The 20,266-nt window shown below is 41.9% G+C and overlaps 1 protein-coding gene across 1 annotated transcript; it reads left to right on the forward strand.

The window, feature by feature from the left end:
* Positions 1-12,433: 12,433 nt before the first annotated feature.
* LOC116122830 (ras-related protein RABA5b-like) lies at positions 12,434-14,226 on the forward strand. The gene is made up of 2 exons (XM_031408636.1): positions 12,434-13,014; positions 13,895-14,226. Exons 1-2 carry the CDS (start codon positions 12,681-12,683, stop codon positions 14,215-14,217), a joined length of 657 nt encoding a protein of 218 aa, XP_031264496.1. The 5' UTR covers positions 12,434-12,680; the 3' UTR covers positions 14,218-14,226.
* The last annotated feature ends 6,040 nt before the right edge of the window (positions 14,227-20,266 follow it).

Here is a 20,266-nt window from a genome sequence, read left to right on the forward strand (position 1 = left end):
TGGACTCTCGTCAGCAAGGACCAATCAGACTTCAGGGAGGTTTTGTGCCGTCTAGACACTGCCACGTTGCGCAATGACAGAAGAGATATGGTTCTCGTCAATGCAGTAGGTGAATGCCAGGCTTGCGAGTGACTAGGAATCGTCCACATACCTAAGCCCTACACGATTTAAGGATGTCTCTCGTGCAGACAACCAATGGAAAGCGGGTTAGGAATTGTACCACACCTGTCAGACTGCAGACTCGTGATTATTACCTTGAATCCTCCAACTATAAATAGAGGGCTCCTCTCTCATTTACGAGATTGGCTTATCTTTAGTCTTAAATAACATACATTCTCTCTTTCTCTCTAGATTGTAACTTAGCTCGTTGCACGCGACCTGACTGTAACCATCTATTAATACAACTGCAGTGGACGTAGGATTCACTTTTGAGCATCCGAACCACCTTAAAAACCGTTTTTTATTCATTCTCTCGCTACATATTTTCATACCACGTGTAATTTCTAAGCCCGCTTAACACTTTGCACATGTGAGTGTCAAAATCAAGCATCAAAAGTTTGGTGTTAGAAGGAGGGCTTGATTTAGTATCTGCTCTTCATAAAAAACTTCTGACCGATCGGTCCTACCCATTAGCAAATGGCTTGCGGTTTCGAAACTGAGCAAATCGACCTTGACAATGAGGAAATCCCCCGGGTACAGGATGACACTTTTCCCGAAGTGCCACCAGTCCAATAGAGGATCATGACGGATATTCCTTCAAGCTCACAGCTCGACCCAGCCATGATGAGTTACCTGGAGAGGTTCAATAATACTCTCTAAACGATTAGCCAAAGGTTGGACTGTTTGGATCAGGTCTTAGCACCGGAGTCCAATGAAGTGGTGTCACCGCCAAAGACGCCTACAAGTCGCGTAAAAGCACAGAAAAAGGCAAAAGCCGGTAAAGGAAAGCAAGTGAAAAGCAGTGGACCAAAGGGCTTTGAGGGACCAGCAAAACATCGGTCGTGCAACGGGTACAATACCTGTGGCATTGTGACTCGGCGACATATTGCAACATGAGCCGTCCCATGCCACCTCGCATGCGCACTCCTACAAAAGTGCAAGACAGGGAGATTCCCAATATCGCTAAAATGATGACCTCGACCGTCATCATGCGGGAAACCCCCGTCGACCGTGGGTTGGTTCTGACCACCGCAGAGATTGAGAAAACTCCCCGAGCCATTCAATGACTTCACACAGCCCCAGCCAGCATGTGTCAAGGTTTGCCGAAGCTTCCAGCCGAGTTGAGGAAGAGCCCGATTTGCGGTCTTTCTTCAATTGCAATCGTTAGGGTCGAACCCACATTACAGAAAGTGATCCCCAAGAGGCTCCGTTGCCTCAGATTGAGGAACTACAACGAGATTTGGATCAACTTAAGGCTCAACAGAATGAGCGTGGGAAGGTTGCAAAGGCGTCTCCCTTTTCTCCAGCAGTTTTAGCTACTCCTCTCTCATCAAGATTTAGAATACCCGATATGCAGGCATTCGATAGGAGTTCAGATTCGTAGGATCACCTTTACGAGTTCAATGACCTCATGGAACTCTACTAGGTCTCTGAATTAGCCAAATGTTGCTGCTTAGCAGTAATCGTAACTGCCTATGCCAAGCGCTGGTTCAAATCACTTCTTGCGAGATCAATCAGCTTGTGGCAACAAATGAACTCATCATTTCTGAGACACTTCCAGGCGAACAGGAAGTTCTCGATGCCGTTGAGCTATCGACATAAGAGGAATGAATCCCTCTAATCTTACATAGACAGATTTCATAGGGAAAGCCACAAAGTGGCTCATACTCTCGAAGAATCCGTTTGGACTCTCATTATCACAGGGGTTTGCCTATAGACTGACTTATGGAAGTAACTGCAATCCGAAGTCGATGTTTCCCTTACTCGCTTTTACAACCTCACTAAGAAATATCTCCAAATCGAAAATTATGTGGCCACTCTTAATCGCCACGACCTCGCCCCTCGATCAGTGCTCCGAACCGGGGGGAGAACAGTAGAAGGGTTGATCACAGATGGGCTAATGACGATCAGCAAAAAGGAAAGAAGCAACAATTTGAGCCCAAAAAATCTTATGCCCTAATTCCTTGTCATGATCGCGACAAAAGTCAATACATTCCTTTGAATGCCTTAGTGTCAGCTATTATGGATAAGTCAGAGAAGGCCAGCCTGCTCGGAGAGCTAGAGCCCATGAAGAATCCCGCGTTAACTAGAAACAACAAAAAGTACTACCGCTATCATCAGGATAATGGGCACACTGATGAGTTTCGGGCTCTCAAGCAAGCAATTAAAGACCTCATCAAGCAGGGGACTTCAAAGAGTATGTTGATGGTCCGACTCCCGTTCGGGAAAAGGATCAAGAGGAACAATCACCGTGGTTGCAAGGGTCTATACTATGTAGGGATCATCTTTGGAGAACCACACCTCGTGGGGAACTCTCAAGGTGCCCAAGAGAGGTATGCTCGGGAAGCTCGTCATGACTCAGTGAGTGTGATAAGCACGGCGTCGCGATTCGCTAAGGTTCGCAGGGAGGTGGAGATCACCTTCTCTGAGAAAGACGCAGTGCGACTACATCATCCCCATGAAGATGCACTCGTCATCTCACCTGAAATAGGTCGATGTGAAGTCCACATAATGTTGGTGGACAATGGAAGCGCTGTGAATATCCTGTTTCAGCGAGCTTTTGAAAAAATGCAATTGGACGAGGCAGACCTGAAGCTTGCCTCCATCCCTTTCTATGGTTTTATTGGGGATCATCTGATTCCTAGGGGAACGATCTTACTCCTAGTCACGTTGGGTGAAACCAACAAAATGACCAAAATGACGGAGTTTTTGGTGGTAGATTTTTCGTCCACCTTCAATGGCATTCTGGGATGACCTCTACTGCGAAATTTCAAGGCAGTCACCTCTATCTATCATTTGAAAATGAAGTTTTCCACCCCGACGGGGATTGGGAAAGTAAAAGGATCTCAACGCGAATCTCGCGACTGCTACATTAGAGCAGTACAGATGGCGTGCAAGGGAAAGGGCATGCCAATAGGCATCCCCGAGTAGGCTATGGCGATCAGCAGAATCGAGCCACAACCCAGCCTAGTAGAGGACGACATAGATCCTCGCATCCAAGAGTGCCCTTATAGTGGGCCAGTTGAGGACCTATATGAGGTATCAGTCGATCAAAATGAGCCGACCCAAGTGTTGAGAATCATGAGTAATCTCAATCTCCAGCTCGCCAAAAGTCTGACAAGCTTCCTTAGAGAAAATGTCAATGTTTTTGCATGGACTCATGCTGACATGATCGGGATCAGCCCGAATGTCATATGTCATGCACTTAACATTGATAATGCAGTCAAACCGGTTCGCCAGAAGAGAAGAGCCATGGACCCTGAGCGCTACGCTACCTTGAAAACTGAGGTAGATAAGCTCCTTTTGAACGGGTCCATTCGAGAAGCACTTTACCCAACCTGGGATTCCAATTCGGTTTTGGTAAAGAAGCCTAATGACAAGTGGCGAACTTGTGTTGACTTCACCGACCTCAACAAAGCCTGTCCGAATGACAATTTTCCCTTGCCAAGGATTGATCAGCTCGTTGATGCCACCTCTAGGCACGAGCTGTTGAGTTTTATGGATGCTTACTCGAGATATAATTAGATCTCGATGTACACATCGGATGAAGAGTATACCTCGTTTGTTATAGATAGGGGACTGTATTGTTACAAGGTCATGCCCTTCAGCCTAAAAAACGTTGGGGCAACTTACCAGTGGCTGGTTAATCGTATGTTTTCTGAGCAGATCGAAAAGTTGATGGAAGTTTACGTTTATAACATGCTGGTCAAGTCGCATGTCGTTTCAGATCACATAGCGCATCTCACTGAGATGTTCAATGTACTCTGAAGGTACAGGATGAAGCTCAATCCTCTTAAATGCTCATTCAGAGTATCCTCAAGAAAGTTTCTAAGGTATATGGTTAACCAAAGGGGAATCGAAATCAACCCCAAGAAGATCCAGACTTTCTTTAATATGAAAAGCCCGACCAACCGAAAACATTTTCAGAGCCTAAATGGGAGAATAGTGGCTCTTAGTTACTTCATATCGAGAGCAACAGATTGTTTCTTGCCTTTTTTTAGTATATTCAAGGCCAATAGGAAGTTCGAGTGGACTCCAGAGTGCGAACAGGCTTTTTAGAGTATAAAAGAACATCTCGAAAAGCCACCTCTCCTATCCAAGCCTTTACCCAAGGAAATTCTACTCCTGTACCTGTCCATCTCTCCTCATGCGGTTAGGGCAGCTCTCATTCAGGAAGAGGGTAGAGTTCAATAGCCAGTGTATTACGCGAGTAATTGACTGCTGGACGCCGAAATAATGTATCCAGAAATGAAGCAATTAGCTTATGCCCTGCTGATCACCTCCAGGAAGCTGTGACCCTATTTCCATGCCTACACAATCTATGTTCTGACCAACTACTCGCTTAGGCAAGTTCTTAAAAAACCAGAAGCTTCGAGTAAGTTATTCAAATGGGCAATGAAATTGAGTTAGTTCGATCTGCATTACCAACCGAAAGTGACCATCAAAGGACAGGCTGTTACCGATATCATTTCAGAATTCTCGTACTAGCCAAATCGGGAATCCGAGCAGCAAGCCAGTGAAGTCGTCCAGGAAATCGTTCAGAAGTTATTGACTTGGAACTTTTATGTCTATGGTTCCTCGAACAGAAAAAGAGTTGGGGCAGGTCTCTTCCTCATTAGTCTCGAAGGGACTCGCATCCATGAAATTCTTTGATTTGGGTTCCAAGCTACAAACAATGAGGTCGAATATGAAAATTTACTCGCTGGTCTACGATTAGCAAGAGAAATGAGATCGAACGCAATCAGTATTCACAGCGATTCCCAGCTGGTTGTTAATCAAATCTTGGGAGAATATCAAGCCAAGGGAGAGAACATGATCAGTTATCCGAAGAAAACTAAGGCCGCACTCGAGCCTTTCAAGCACTTCACGATCAAGCAAATCCCGAGAGACAGTAACTCTGTCGCGGATTCCTTGGCAAGAATAGCCTCATCACTAGACTCAGATGTGGCAAAAAGTATTCCAGTTGGGTACATAGAGATTATCAGCTCACCCGAGCAGACTGTAGCTACAATAGAATCAATCTCCTAGATGACTCTAATCATTCAGTATCTCCAAGATAGGACTCTACTCAATGACAAGACTGAGGCAAAAATCCTACGCACCAGAGCTGCTCGTTACATGCTTGTCGGAGACCAGTTATACAAGCAAGGGTTTAGCGCCCTTCTTCTCCGATGTGTAACCGACGAAGAAGCAAACTATATTATGAGGGAGATACATGAAGGGATCTACGATAATCACATTGCCGCACGATCCCTCGCTAATAAAATTGTTCGCCAAGGGTACTATTGACCTCTATTTCAGGAAGACACTTTCAATTTTGTGAAAAAGTGTGACAAGTGTCAGCGGTTCACGGACATTCCGCGAGCTCCTTCCCACCAGCTAACTCCGATGACCAGCCCTTGGCCATTCTCCATGTGGGGAATTGACCTTATTGGGCCCATGCTATCCGAAAGGGGGGTGTCAAGTATGTTGTGGTCGCGATAAATTACTTCACCAAATGGGCCGAAGCTGAGCCCTTGACTGCGATCACTACCAAGAAGCTCAAAGACTTCGTCTTCAAGAATATAGTGTGCCGCTATGGGATTCTTCATACACTCATCTCTGATAACGGGAAGCAGTTCGACAATGAGGAATTTAAGCAATTTTGCGATGAGTTGGGGATCCATAAAAAGTATGCCTCAGTCGTAAGACCGCAAGCCAATAGTCAGGTTGAAGCTGCCAACAAAACCATCAAGCACATACTAAAGGCTAAGCTTGGCACTACCAAGGGAAATTGGGTCGTTGACCTCCTAGAAGTTCTATGGGCATATAGAAAAACTCCGAGAACCTCTACTTTAGAAACACACTTCTCGCTAGCATATGAATGCAAGGCTATGATCCTAGTGGAAGTAGGGACTAGTTCACTCCAGAGAAACATATTCAATGAAACAAACAATGAAGCACTTCTATGTGCAAGTCTGGACCTAGTTGAAGAACATTGCGATAAGGCTCGGTTAATGATAACATCCTACCAGCAGCGCGCGAAAAGTTTCTTTGACTTTAAGGTCTGGAAAAGAGACTTTTAGGTTGGCAACCTGGTTTTGAAAGAAGTCATTCTTAGTACAAGAGAACCGAGTGCGAGGGTACTGGGACCTAACTGGGCAGGTCCATATCGTATCACTAAGGTAATACGACCTGGAACGTATTATCTCAAAAGGCTTAACGGTTCCGAAGTACTATGAGCTTGGAATGCTGAGCATCTTTGCCCCTATTACTAGTAATTTCGAACTCGCTCTTAATTTTCCATTTCTTTTACTTGTTTCCCTTTTAACTTTTATGAATAAGATCGTTCTACTTTATTTTGAACAAATATTTGTGTCATGTATGATCTTATTCGTTACGATATTTTACAAGTTTCCTGATCAAACATGTAACATTAGTCTTGTGAAGTGCTCGAATTATAGAAGTGCTATCACAAATGGCTGAAAATACTCCTTTCATATATATGTTATCCGAATAAGTACAATGGGCAGCAAAAAAAATAAAAAAATAAAAAAATAAAAAATAAAAAAAGAAAGAGTCAAAAGAAAAGTTGTGCAAAAGCAGAAAGAGTGATCACTGGTCCCCGCCTCCAGGCTTTGCTGGCTCAACCTCTGTATCTCCCGGATGGTCGTGGACCATCCGATCAGTTGTTGGGTCCTCGGGGACGTATGCTTTCGGCTGGTCATCCTTTGGAGGAGGCTCTAGTCCCTCTTCCTCCTCGGCATCATCAGCCTAAGCCATGAAAGCAATGATGTCCTGATATTCAATCGAGAGGTCGAAGAGGTCTGTCCTTGGACTCCTTGGTCGCAAGCTATAGATGGCCTATATTGCCCAATCAGTGGCTTTCCTCTCGAGTTCAAGATTTTGTCGCTTTATCTGATTAGTTAATTAAGTGACCCGCCCTTGGGATAGCTCGAGGTCCATTTCCAGAGCTCTCTTCTACTTCTCAGAATTTTTTCCCACAGTCGAGCTTTGTCTTCCTCCGCCTTCATGGCACACTTAGAGTTTACCTTCAACTCCTTCTCTCTCTCGCCACACTCTTTGGTGAGTCTGGCCACTGTCATTTGGAGCTCTTTATTCTCCTCATCTCTTTTCTCGAGCTCAACCTTCTAGAAGTCCACCATGCAAACGACATAATTTCTCTCTACCAAATATTGGTTCGCTTGAATATGGATCGTCTTTGCCTTTATGTCTAGGGCCGCGAAGTCCTATTTCAGCTTGGTATTCTCTTCCCTCAGCTCGTGGAACCCTCCAGCGGAGTCCAGATCGATCTTCTATTGGGTCATATGCAAGGCGAGCAAGGACTGCATAAGAAAAGAAACAAGAGTCAACTTCCATTTTCCCGAGAATCATAAAAGTTAGAAAATCCTTAGTAAAAGCGAGTTGTTTTACCCGACTTTGCAGCTGAAGCGTAGTAGCCACCAAGTCTGAGGGTCGGGAAGCCACGAACTCCTCAAAGGCTATAGCCAATTGGCAGTCCAGCAGGGTATACACCACCGACTACAGATGCTCCGGGAGTTGCCTCATGGAATCTAGCACAGGCGTGTTTGAACCCGAAAGAACTGGCATCTCATCGACCCACTGTTTGCTCGCTCTCCTTTGGGAAACCGTGACCTCCACCACTCCTTTGCGCGAGCTCTCGAGGGCCGCAGAGGTGCTTGACTGGCTCCTCAGGGGCAACCCCAAGCGGAAAGCCTGGTAAGGCCGCGATCCCCCCGGCTGCACCCCTAAGCCTTCCAGCTCAAACTCCGATTCCTCCTTAGCTAGCAGCTGCTTTCTTTTCTTGGTTTTCTAGCCCATGGTTTTCTGCTTAGCAGCGCGAGCAGCCGTGGGCCAGGAAGCTTCCCCATGTCACTCTATGGGTGTTCATACGCTAATCTGTATCCCTCATGTGGGGATATCACCAGGGATTGCCTCAACTGGCTTAGTCAGGGCGACCTGGGAAAATACGAACCCCCTAGTCCTTGTCGTCGGCCATGGAACCCTGGGAGGCATGGTCGCTATGCGCCATGAAAGCATGTTAGCGAAAAGGTCACCACAGACAAAAGAAAGAGGTTCTAAGTGTGAGGATACTTGTGGACTAAGGGTTCTAGAGATGCTTCTGGATTGAAAAAACCGTACTTTCATAGGTTGGCGTTAGTCACAAGCAATCTCGCGTCACAACTCTACTCAAGTAGATGATTTAATGTCACAATTCGATTAAAATCTGTCAGAACCATCAATCTGGTCGTCTTATTTCTTGCAAAGAGACAAAAAAGTTCGTTAAAAACAAGAGCTGAAGAAAAGGAACAGTTCACAAATTGAAGAAAAGGAAAACCTACTCGGTTCCCTAAATTGGCAAACACCATCATACTCAAAAAAGAAAAATTTGGTCTCATAAGCCCCGACATTATTGAGGTAACCAAATATTCCTCCCTTGATCGTAGATCACTTCGAGAGGTAAATAGAGTCTTTATCCTTACTCTTTTTCAGATAGTAAGCACATGTGAGCTCCAACGCTGTCAGCTCGCCAAGACCATTTTTGCCACATGCGATATGCATAGCAACAGCTATCATATACGCATTAGGTGTCAATTGTAATGGCGCGACCTCGAAGTGGTTGAGAATTGATCTAATAAAAGGGTGAAAAGGTATCAACGCCTCGCATTTAAAGATCGCCTCAAACATCGCGGCCATTCCCTCTTGGGGATTCCAAGCTGTATATGTCCTATGCTGATAGACATCCACACTAAGCGCGTACTGGTCCCCTGCTTTCTGTATCTCGTCCCAGGTGGCTATTGATAAGGTCTCTTGCACGAGACCTACTAGGGTGCCCGATGCCTGTGAGCTCGTCCCCTCGACTGCTCTAATCATTGAGATATCCATTGCTCCTAAAGTTTGAAAAATGGGCGACATGTAGAGATAACTCAGTCTCCGTACAATGTTCCGTACGATGACGTGGAAGAGCAAAAGAAACTCTAATGTACCTTCCTTAACCCCTAGAAAAACCCTGAAAACCTTTGGGAATGAATCCTCAAGGATTCGTGCCTTAAGTTCTCACTCTTTATGAAGAAAAAAGCTCTCTTCTCACCATTGTCCAGAAATACGCACCATAAAAGATTGTTAGACAGGTCATACCTACCATTACCGCAAAAGTCAAGCAATTAACAAAATAATAGAAGAAAACGAAGGAGAAATCCTCCTTACCTCTCAGCTGCTAGGAATGAACTTCCTGTCGTAACGAAGAGTGCGCATCAATTGGAAGAAGGGCAGGCTAATTTCGTGAGAGTTTTGTTTTCTCTCTGAAAATATGAGTTATGTGACAAAACTTGAGGCGAACCCAGGGTTTTATAGAGGGACAAACGACGATTGGTTTCCCTAAGCAAGTGACGCTTGGGCGGGATACGTTTCTCGCCATTGATTGCGACCACGTGTCATTAATCAGCGAGAAAAAATAACCTCCATGCTTCGTGAATACCAATCGACACTTCCCTCCATTGGAGCAACCAAACGTCGGCGCGGTTATCTCCTCCACATTAAATGTGCCCTCATCCGCATTTAATGCTCTGAAAGAGAATGTCGTTTCAGCATGACTTGCATTTAATGTGCATAGCTAGTACTTATTGCACAACAGACATGTCTATCAAAATAAAGATTATTTTATTGACCAGACTAATTGGCAAGCGCAACGGATAACATTTGAAGAGGTTATTCGAGTAAAACACTCTTCACAGTGTATCGGTTTAGAGACGATGTGATTCCTTGCTTTCGGTAAAAACATGCTAAGTATTCAGGTCGCGAGTTGCAGATGAGATTCAAAGCATGTCGGTATGGCACTATGTAGGGTCTGAACCAGGTCGGTGAACCTGTGGGAGAAGGCCGCCTCAGGTCGCTTGTGCTATTTTTAGAGACCTATGCTGCAACCTCCTTACGGCTCGATCAACTCGATCAAGCATCATTTGGGACAAGTCAAGTCGCGACATAATCATGAAGTTCTCAAGGTTTAATCCTTAAACCTTAAAAACTGGGGGGCTTCTGTTATGCCTAAAAAGTCAAGGCTGACATAGACTCTCGTCAACAAGGACCAATCAGAATTTAGGGAGGCTTTGTGCCGTCTAGACACTGCCACGTCGCGTAATCACAGAAGAGGTATGGTTCTCGTCAGTATAACAGGTGAATGCCAAGCTTGCGAGTGGCTAGGAATCGTCCACCTGCCCAAGCCTTATGCGATTTAAGGATGTCTCTCGTGCAAACAATCAATGGAAAACGGGTTAGGAATTATACCACACCTGTCGGACTACAGACTCGTGATTATTACCTTGAATCCTCCAACTATAAATAGATGGCTCCTCTCCCATTTACGGGATTGGCTTATCTTTAGTCTTAAACAACATACATTCTCTCTTTCTCTCTCTATATTCTCTCTAGATTGTAACTCAACTCGCTACACGCGACCTCACTGTAACCATCTATTAATACAACTGCAGTGGACGTAGGATTCGCTTTTGAGTATCCAAACCACTTTAAAACCCGTTTTTTATTCATTCTCTCGCTACATATTTTTATACCACGTGTAATTTTTAAACCGGTTTAGTATTTTACATGTGTGGCTTATTAGTGTCAAAATCAAGTATCAACAAGTAGTAAAAAAAGAGAACACGTGAGCAATTTATTGGTCGCTAATTCCAACAAATACCATGTAGGAAGGAAATGGTAGCAGATTTTTTTGAGCGCAGAATGAATTGCCTCCTCAAAAGTCAAATTTAAGCACTGATATTTGTATGAAAATGTTCAATGCTGGTTAGCTTATTTGGATGTATTATTTATTACCATTTTGACTTTTGACAAATGATAGTTTAGTCAATGATTTATTGGCCATTGCATTGCAGTTGAAATGGGAGGGAGAGATTAATGTCTTAACCTAATGCTAAAAGAGTCTCTTCAAAGGACCTTTATATAACCCAAACTCTTTTTATAAAAAGTTTATCCATAAAAATAAGAGTCTAATATACTCTTTATCTTTAAAATATAAATTAGAAAGTGAGTTTGACTCTCCATATTTAGAGAGTCAAATTCCACTCTCTATCCTAATTTTAATTAATCAATTATAAGTTTTCATATATTTTATTTATTAATTCTCTCTCTCATTAGGTCTCTTTTTAAAAAAATAAAGAGTAACTTCATTAAATTTAAAGAATTTATTATATTTAAATAAAAAATATATTATTTATATTTAAAAATTAATGAAAATGCTTTTCATTCGTATGAAATGTAATCTTTAAAATAAAGAGCCGCTCAAATGTGTTTATAATGGAATGATTGGTTGATTTTGGTGAAATATCAGAGTAAAGTAGAAAATAGACAGCTGTGAATCAGGCATATATACGGCACTTTAGAATTTAGATGAGTGCTTTTAAAAATTGTGCATATGTGGTTGAGAGTTGATGAGAGAGTAATGAAATCCAGTCCTTCAGGCATGGGTAGTTGATTGGATGAATCACAGTCGTAGGTGTAACTGTATAGTTATTACCAATGATTGATTCCTCCACTGACTTCCTCTATCAACCCGCTTAAATTAGCTGAAAAGAAGGCCACTCTACCCTGCCCCAACTTTTATTGGTTACCATCTCACTCGCACAGCCACACCATGACTACTTATCTTCCAGTTCATACTTGTACATGAGAAACGAGAGCAGCTTGGTTGCTAACCATTTTTGTAGAACATGATTCGAGAATGAAATAACAACCATTTTTGGAGTCCAATGATAATAGATGTGTCAAAATTGGAGAGAGGACAGCTGCCCCTTACTGGTAAATGGAGAACCCACAATTCTAGAGATCATCAGAAGAAATAGGGGTGTATATATAATTATAAATCAAAATTAATTAGTTTTTCTTTTCTTTCATCTCAACACACTCAAAACTATAATTTTATGGGAGTAAGATGTTATTACTTAGGCTACAATAAAAAGGATCTTAATCACAATTGTTAAGCATGATCCAAAATTATTGGATAGGCAAACAAAAAGGGTGTGAAAAGAATAAAGATAGATTGTTGGAGCGGTGGATGTTGAATATTGAATATTGAAGAGTGACTAATTAGCTTATAATTGACGTTTCATTCACATGATAAACAAAGAATTAAAAGAAAAATGCTGAAAATCCAATAAAATGAGGGAATGAAATAACAAATTTCTTATTTATTGGAGGTCAAGTCACTTAAAATGGTCTTATAAGTCATCAATTGCCATACATGTCCTGACATGATGAATTTCATCTGGCACCAACCCAACCAAACTCATCAAATGCTTATCTATTCAATCCAACTATCCATCTGCGGTAACTAAAGCCACTTAACTGAAGCACCATCTCCTCCCAACCTCAACTCAATATTAGAGTCAAAGCCGCACCAAAATATTCCCCCGCCAATTACGCAGTCTTGTCCGTGCCAATTTTTTCCCCCTTCAAAATTAAAACCCCACTTCACATTCTCATCGAAACGCACAAGCGCCTCTCCAACAATGGGGAAAGAAGAGCAAGAAGGTGAAGAGTACTTGTTCAAGATTGTGTTAATAGGTGACTCGGCGGTGGGAAAATCAAACCTACTGTCACGGTTTGCAAGGAATGAGTTTGATAATAATTCAAAGGCGACTATCGGAGTAGAGTTTCAGACGCAGGTGGTGGAGATTGATGGGAAAGAAGTGAAGGCACAGATCTGGGACACTGCTGGTCAAGAGAGGTTCAGAGCTGTTACTTCTGCTTACTATAGAGGTGCTGTTGGTGCGCTTGTTGTTTATGACATTACCAGAAGAAGTAGCTTTGATAGCATTAAACGCTGGCTTGAAGAGCTCACCAGTAAGTCTTGTAATTATTCTATTTGTGTTTTAGTTTCTGTGATTCAATGGCCTTGCCTCCACTGTTTTGTGTTTTGTTTGTTTTGCGAAGTAAAATTTGTGCGAGAAAGAAAAAAATGTTATGGTTAACTATGTTTGATGTTGTTGCTTTATTGTGTTCTGGAAAACGGATGTGTGTAACTCTGTGATTAGATATTTTGCTTGATTAGCTTAAAAGTTGCCTTCCTTTTGGTAATAGGCCTTTAAAAAGTTTATTGATATTGAATATCCTGCCCTAAATTGAGATAAGATATATTATGGAAATCCGACCTTTTGTTTTCCGTTCTTTTTCTCTTTCTTGGCTACCAAACAGAAGGTTAGTTTCTTCTGGAATAAGCCTTAACCCTAATTAGCTTGTCAATTTTTGGCTCTTGTTGCTGTTGCCTAGTTTTCCCGGTGGAAATTGAGATTCTGTAAAATTTAACTTTGGTCAGATGCATATTTATCACAAATTGATATTATTGTGATTGAACTCTGTATTTCTGATTATGATCCTCAAAAACTATTCCAGTTTTCAACCAGTGGAAGCATACTTTAGTCCTACCAGACATGAGTGACGGGATTCCTTTCTGAATGCTATATATAAATATAACATAGCTAGATTGGTTCTAAATAGACAATTTCAAATCTTAAATCCGATTACTATCATGGGAATAATCTTTCTGCAATGTGGTTAATCCTGTGGGTGGAACACAGCTAACAATTTCCATTTCTGAATCTCGATATGTTTAATATTCCACCTCCTCTTTCTTCAATTTATGAGCCTGACGTTGGAAATTAGCTATTCAATTTTTGTTTTGGGAAGTCAACGAAGTTTAACCCTCAGTTGTATAATCACACAGCTCATTGTGATACTACGGTGGCAAGAATGCTGGTGGGAAATAAGTGTGATTTGGAGAATATAAGAGATGTTAGCATAGAGGAAGGTAGAAGCCTTGCAGAAGAAGAGGGATTATTCTTCATGGAGACATCTGCACTTGAGTCTACTAATGTTCAAACGGCTTTTGAGATTGTTATCCGGGATATTTACAGCAACATTAGCAAGAAAGTCATAAACTCTGATGCATACAAAGCTGAGTTGTCCGGCGACCGAGTCACTTTGGTCAAGGATGGGGCCAACTCATCAAAGGAAAGTATGATCAATTTCTCATGCTGCACCAGATGAGCTCTGTTCATTTCAGTGGTTGAGAATTGATCTAATAAAAGGGTGAAAAGGTATCAACGCCTCGCATTTAAAGATCGCCTCAAACACTCGGGCCATTCCCTCTTGGGGATTCCAAGCTTATATTGTCCTATGCTGATAGACATCCACACTAAGCGCGTACTGGTCCCCTGCTTTCTGTATCTCGTCCCAGGTGGCTATTGATAAGGTCTCTTGCACGAGACCTACTAGGGTGCCCGATGCCTGTGAGCTCGTCCCCTCGACTGCTCTAATCATTGAGATATCCATTGCTCCTAAAGTTTGAAAAAGGGCGACATGTAGAGATAACTCAGTCTCGTACAATGTTCCGTACGATGACGTGGAAGAGCAAAAGAAACTCTAATGTACCTTCCTTAACCCCTAGAAAAACCCTGAAAACCTTTGGGAATGAATCCTCAAGGATTCGTGCCTTAAGTTCTCACTCTTTATGAAGAAAAAAGCTCTCTTCTCACCATTGTCCAGAAATACGCACCATAAAAGTTGTTACAGGTCATACCTACCATTCCGCAAAATCAAGCAATTAACAAAATAAAAAAAAACGAAGGAGAAATCCTCCTTACCTCTCAGCTGCTAGGAATGAACTTCCTGTCGTAACGAAGAGTGCGCATCAATTGGAAGAAGGGCAGGCTAATTTCGTGAGAGTTTTGTTTTCTCTCTGAAAATATGAGTTATGTGACAAAACTTGAGGCGAACCCAGGGTTTTTAGAGGGACAAACGACGATTGTTTCCCTAAGCAAGTGACGCTTGGGCGGATACGTTTCTCGCCATTGATTGCGACCACGTGTCATTAATCACGGAGAAAAAATAACCTCCATGCTTCGTGAATACCAATCGACACTTCCCTCCATTGGAGCAACCAAACGTCGGCCGGTTATCTCCTCCACATTAAATGTGCCCTCATCCGCATTTAATGCTCTGAAAGAGAATGTCGTTTCAGCATGACTTGCATTTAATGTGCATAGCTAGTACTTATTGCACAACAGACATGTCTATCAAAATAAAGATTATTTTATTGACCAGACTAATTGGCAAGCGCAACGGATAACATTGAAGAGGTTATTCGAGTAAAACACTCTTCACAGTGTATCGGTTTAGAGACGATGTGATTCCTTGCTTTCGGTAAAAAAATGCTAAGTATTCAGGTCGCGAGTTGCAGATGAGATTCAAAGCATGTCGGTATGGCACTATGTAGGGTCTGAACCAGGTCGGTGAACCTGTGGGAGAAGGCCGCCTCAGGTCGCTTGTGCTATTTTTAGAGACCTATGCTGCCACCTCTTCGCTCGATCAACTCGATCAAGCATCATTTGGGACAAGTCAAGTCGCGACATAATCATGAAGTTCTCAAGGTTTAATCCTTAAACCTTAAAAACTGGGGGGCTTCTGTTATGCCTAAAAAGTCAAGGCTGACATAGACTCTCGTCAACAAGGACCAATCAGAATTTAGGGAGGCTTTGTGCCGTCTAGACACTGCCACGTCGCTAATCACAGAAGAGGTATGGTTCTCGTCAGTATAACAGGTGAATGCCAAGCTTGCGAGTGGCTAGAATCGTCCACCTGCCCAAGCCTATGCGATTAAGGATGTCTCTCGTGCAAACAATCAATGGAAAAAGGTTAGGAATTATACCACACCTGTCGGACTACAGACTCGTGATTATTACCTTGAATCCTCCAACTATAAATAGATGGCTCCTCTCCCATTTACGGGATTGCTTATCTTTAGTCTTAAACAACATACATTCTCTCTTTCTCTCTCTATATTCTCTCTAGATTGTAACTCAACTCGCTACACGCGACCTCACTGTAACCATCTATTAATCAACTGCAGTGGACGTAGGATTCGCTTTTGAGTATCCAAACCACTTTAAAACCGTTTTTTATCATTCTCTCGCTACATATTTTTATACCACGTGTAATTTTTAAACCGTTTAGTATTTTACATGTGTGGCTTATTAGTGTCAAAATCAAGTATCAACAAGTAGTAAAAAAAGAGAACACGTGAGCAATTTATTGGTCGCTAATTCCAACAAATACCATGTAGGAAGGAAATGGTAGCAGATTTTTTTGAGCGCAGAATGAATTGCCTCCTCAAAAGTCAAATTTAAGCACTGATATTTGTATGAAAATGTTCAATGCTGGTTAGCTTATTTGGATGTATTATTATTACCATTTGACTTTGACAAATGATAGTTAGTCAATGATTTATTGGCCATGCATTGCATTGAAATGGGAGGGAGAGATTAATGTCTTAACCTAATGCTAAAAGAGTCTCTTCAAAGGACCTTTTATAACCCAAACTCTTTTATAAAAAGTTTATCCTAAAAATAAGAGTCTAATATACTCTTTATCTTAAAATATAAATTAGAAAGTGAGTTTGACTCTCCATATTAGAGAGTCAAATTCCACTCTCTATCCTAATTTTAATTAATCAATTATAAGTTTTCATATATTTTTTTATAATTCTCTCTCTCATTAGGTCTCTTTTTAAAAAAAAAGAGTAACTTCATTAAATTTAAAGAATTTATTATATTTAAAAAAAATATATTATTTATATTTAAAAATTAATGAAAATGCTTTTCATTCGTATGAAAGTAATCTTTAAAATAAAGAGCCGCTCAAATGTGTTTATAATGGAATGATTGGTTGATTTTGGTGAAATATCAGAGTAAAGTAGAAAATAGACAGCTGTGAATCAGGCATATATCGCACTTTAGAATTTAGATGAGTGCTTTTAAAAATTGTGCATATGTGGTTGAGAGTTGATGAGAGAGTAATGAAATCCAGTCCTTCAGGCATGGGTGTTGATTGATGAATCACAGTCGTAGGTGTAACTGTATAGTTATTACCAATGATTGATTCCTCCACTGACTTCCTCTATCAACCCGCTTAACCTCGGCATCATCAGCCTGGGCCATGGAAACAAGGATGTCCTGATATTCAATCGGGAGGTCGAAGAGGTCCATCCCCAGATTTCTTGGTCACAAGCTGTAGATGGCCCACATTGCCTAGTCAGTGGCCCTCCTCTAGAGTTCAAGGTTTTGGCGCATCATCTGATCAGTTAATGAAGTGACCCGCCCTTGGGACAGCTCAAGGTCCATTTCCATAGCTCTCTTCTACTTCTTAGAATTTTCCCATAGTCGAGCTTTGACATCCTCCGCCTTTATGGTATGCTCAGAGTTTACCTTCAGCTCCTTCTCTATCTCGTCACACTTTTTGGTGAGTCTGGCCACTGTCCTTTGGAGCTCTTTGTTCTCCGCGTCTTTCTTGTTGAGTTCAGCCTTCTGAAAGTCCACCATACGAAGGGTAGAATTTCTCTCTACTAGATACTAGTTTTTCCTGAATATGGATTGCCTTTGCCTCTTTGTCCAGAGTTGTAAAGTCCTATTTCAGCTTGGTATTCTCTTTCCTCAGCTCGTGGAACCCTCCAGCGGAGTCCAGATATATCATCTGTTGGATCATATGCAAGGCGAGTAGGGACTGCATAAGCAAAGAAACAAGAGTTAACTTCCATTTTCCAGAGAATCATAAAAGTTAGAAAATCCTTTATAAGAGCAAGCTGCTTTACTCAGCTTTGCAGCTGGAGCGCAGTGGCCACCAGGTCCACAGGTCGGGAAGCCACGAACTCCTCAAAGGCCGTAGCCAGTTGACACTCCAGTAGGGTATACACCATCGGCTATAGATTCTCCAGAGTTGTCCCATGGAATCCAACACAGGCATGTCTGACCCTAGAGGAACTGGTACCTCATCGACCCGTTGTTTTCCTGCTTTCCTTTGGGCAACCGTGACCTCCCCCACTCCTTTGTGCAAGCTTTTGGAGGCCCTCAGGGGCACCCCCAAGCAGGAAGCCTGGTAAGGCTGTGATCTCCCCGGCTACACCCCTAAGCCCTCCGACTTGGACTTTGATTCATCAGCCTGCAACTTTTTTCTTTTCTTAGTATTCTGGCCCATGGTTTTCTGCTTAGTGGCGCGAGTATCCGCAGGCCGAGAAGCTTCCCCATGTCACTTTATGTGTGTTCGTGTGCCAATCAGTATCCCCTCTATTGAGATATCGCCAAGGATCGCCTCGGTTGGCTCAGTTAGGGTGACTCAAGGAAATACGAACCCCTTAGTCCTCGTCATCGGCCTTGGAACCCTGGGTGGCATGGTTGCTACGTGCCATGATAGCATGTTAGCGAAAAGGTCACCATAGACAAAAGAAAAATGTTCTAAGTGTGAGGATACTTACGGACTAGGTGTACTAAAGATGCTTCAGGATTGAAAAAACCATACTTTCTTAGTTTGGCAGTAGTCACGAGTAATCTCGCATTGTGACTCTACTCCGGCAGATTATCGAATGCCATAATTTGGTTGAAATCTGTCAGAGTCGTCAATTTGGTCGTCTTATTTCTTGCAAAGAGATAAAAAAGTTCGTTAAAAACAAAAGCTGAAGAAAAAGGGACAGTTCACAAATTGAAGGAAAGGAAAACCTACTCAGTTCCCTAAACTAGTAGACACCATCATACTAAAAAAAGAAAAATTTGGTCTCATAAGCCCCAACTTTACTAGGGTAACCAAATATTCCTCCCTCAAACGTAGATCGTTTCGAGAGGTAAAAAGAGTCTTTATCATTGCTCTTCTTCAGATAGTAAGCGTATGCGAGCTCTAGCGCTGTCAGCTTGCCAAGGCCATTTTCGCCACATGCGATATACATAGCAATAACTATCATATACGCATTAGGCGTCAATTACAATGGCACGACCTCGAATTATGGTAGCGCGCAAAATTTGGTAGCGTGCTGAATACACCAAATTAATTAACCTTACTAACCTAACTACTAAATTGTATATAGGGTGAGCAAGGGTCGATCCCACAGGAAATGATTCGATTAAATCCTATATTCTATGCCAATAGCCACAATGAAAACAACACAATAAAACCCTAAACAGTGAACATGACAACACAACAAAGTAATGAAAGGGGTTTGTAATCAAGGCAAACTAAAGTAAAACAAAGAAGTCTTTAATGGAAGAAAAAATCAGGTTAAAAACAATCAGTTCTCGGTTCAAGATCCACCTAAACATGCATTGGACACGAACTAACCGTAACACTATTCTATCTCGCTATTATGGAACTACTGACCCTAGGAAACAACAAGCTCTGTTACCCGAATTCTCCCTTAATCGTCACTATTGAAGTAAGCTCTTCAAGTAGATCCTAACCCTCGAAAAATCTAGAATAAGCTCTCTAAGTTTAATTCAATGGCAGCCATAAGAATTAGGAAAATAGATCAATCTAAGCAACAATCACACAAGCTCGGATTATTTAACTTAGGTTATGTTATTCAAGATGACAGAATGAAAACTTGTCCATAATCATCTATCATCATGTGTTACCCATTGAATAGAAAAAGGAAAATTACGGATCACAATTCCTAATTCTAACAGATAAAATTCCAATAAAATAATTCAGCAGGCCATTACTAAATCACTCAAACAGAAAATTATAAACAATTAAAACAGAATAACATAAACAATTCCGATAAAAACGAGATTAAGAACAATGTTACTGAAGTTAGGTTACAGCAATGACATAAATTTAGGCTTCAAAATCCCCTTGAACTGACGAAGAAAGATCAACCTCACATCTTGACATAGAAAGTAAAAGAAAACCGAAAAAACTCCAAAAACCACTGCTGTTCTCTTCTCCCCCCTTTTTAACCTAACAACCCATCAATATATAACATGTGTTTTCCTTAATTCTACCCCACGAATCATGGAATTTCTTTCCTAGACGTTTCCTAGAAGATAGACTTCCAGACTTGTCAAAATCTTATCAGATATGGAAAACAAAATTCGTCTCCAGCTTTCACCAGGATTCTCGCAATGTAAAAATCTTTTCTGGGCTTGATCACTTTATAAAAATTGTAGTCTAGGTTTTTGAATCACCCGCTTTCAATACCTGATCCTCCAGTTAGGCCCGTTCGAAGATTCAATACTCAGCCAGGAAATCCTTCCGTGACTAAGATTCCAGGTCCAGT

This window comes from Pistacia vera, unplaced genomic scaffold, assembly GCF_008641045.1.
Source record: "Pistacia vera cultivar Batoury unplaced genomic scaffold, PisVer_v2 Contig1025, whole genome shotgun sequence".
Taxonomy (NCBI): domain Eukaryota; kingdom Viridiplantae; phylum Streptophyta; class Magnoliopsida; order Sapindales; family Anacardiaceae; genus Pistacia; species Pistacia vera.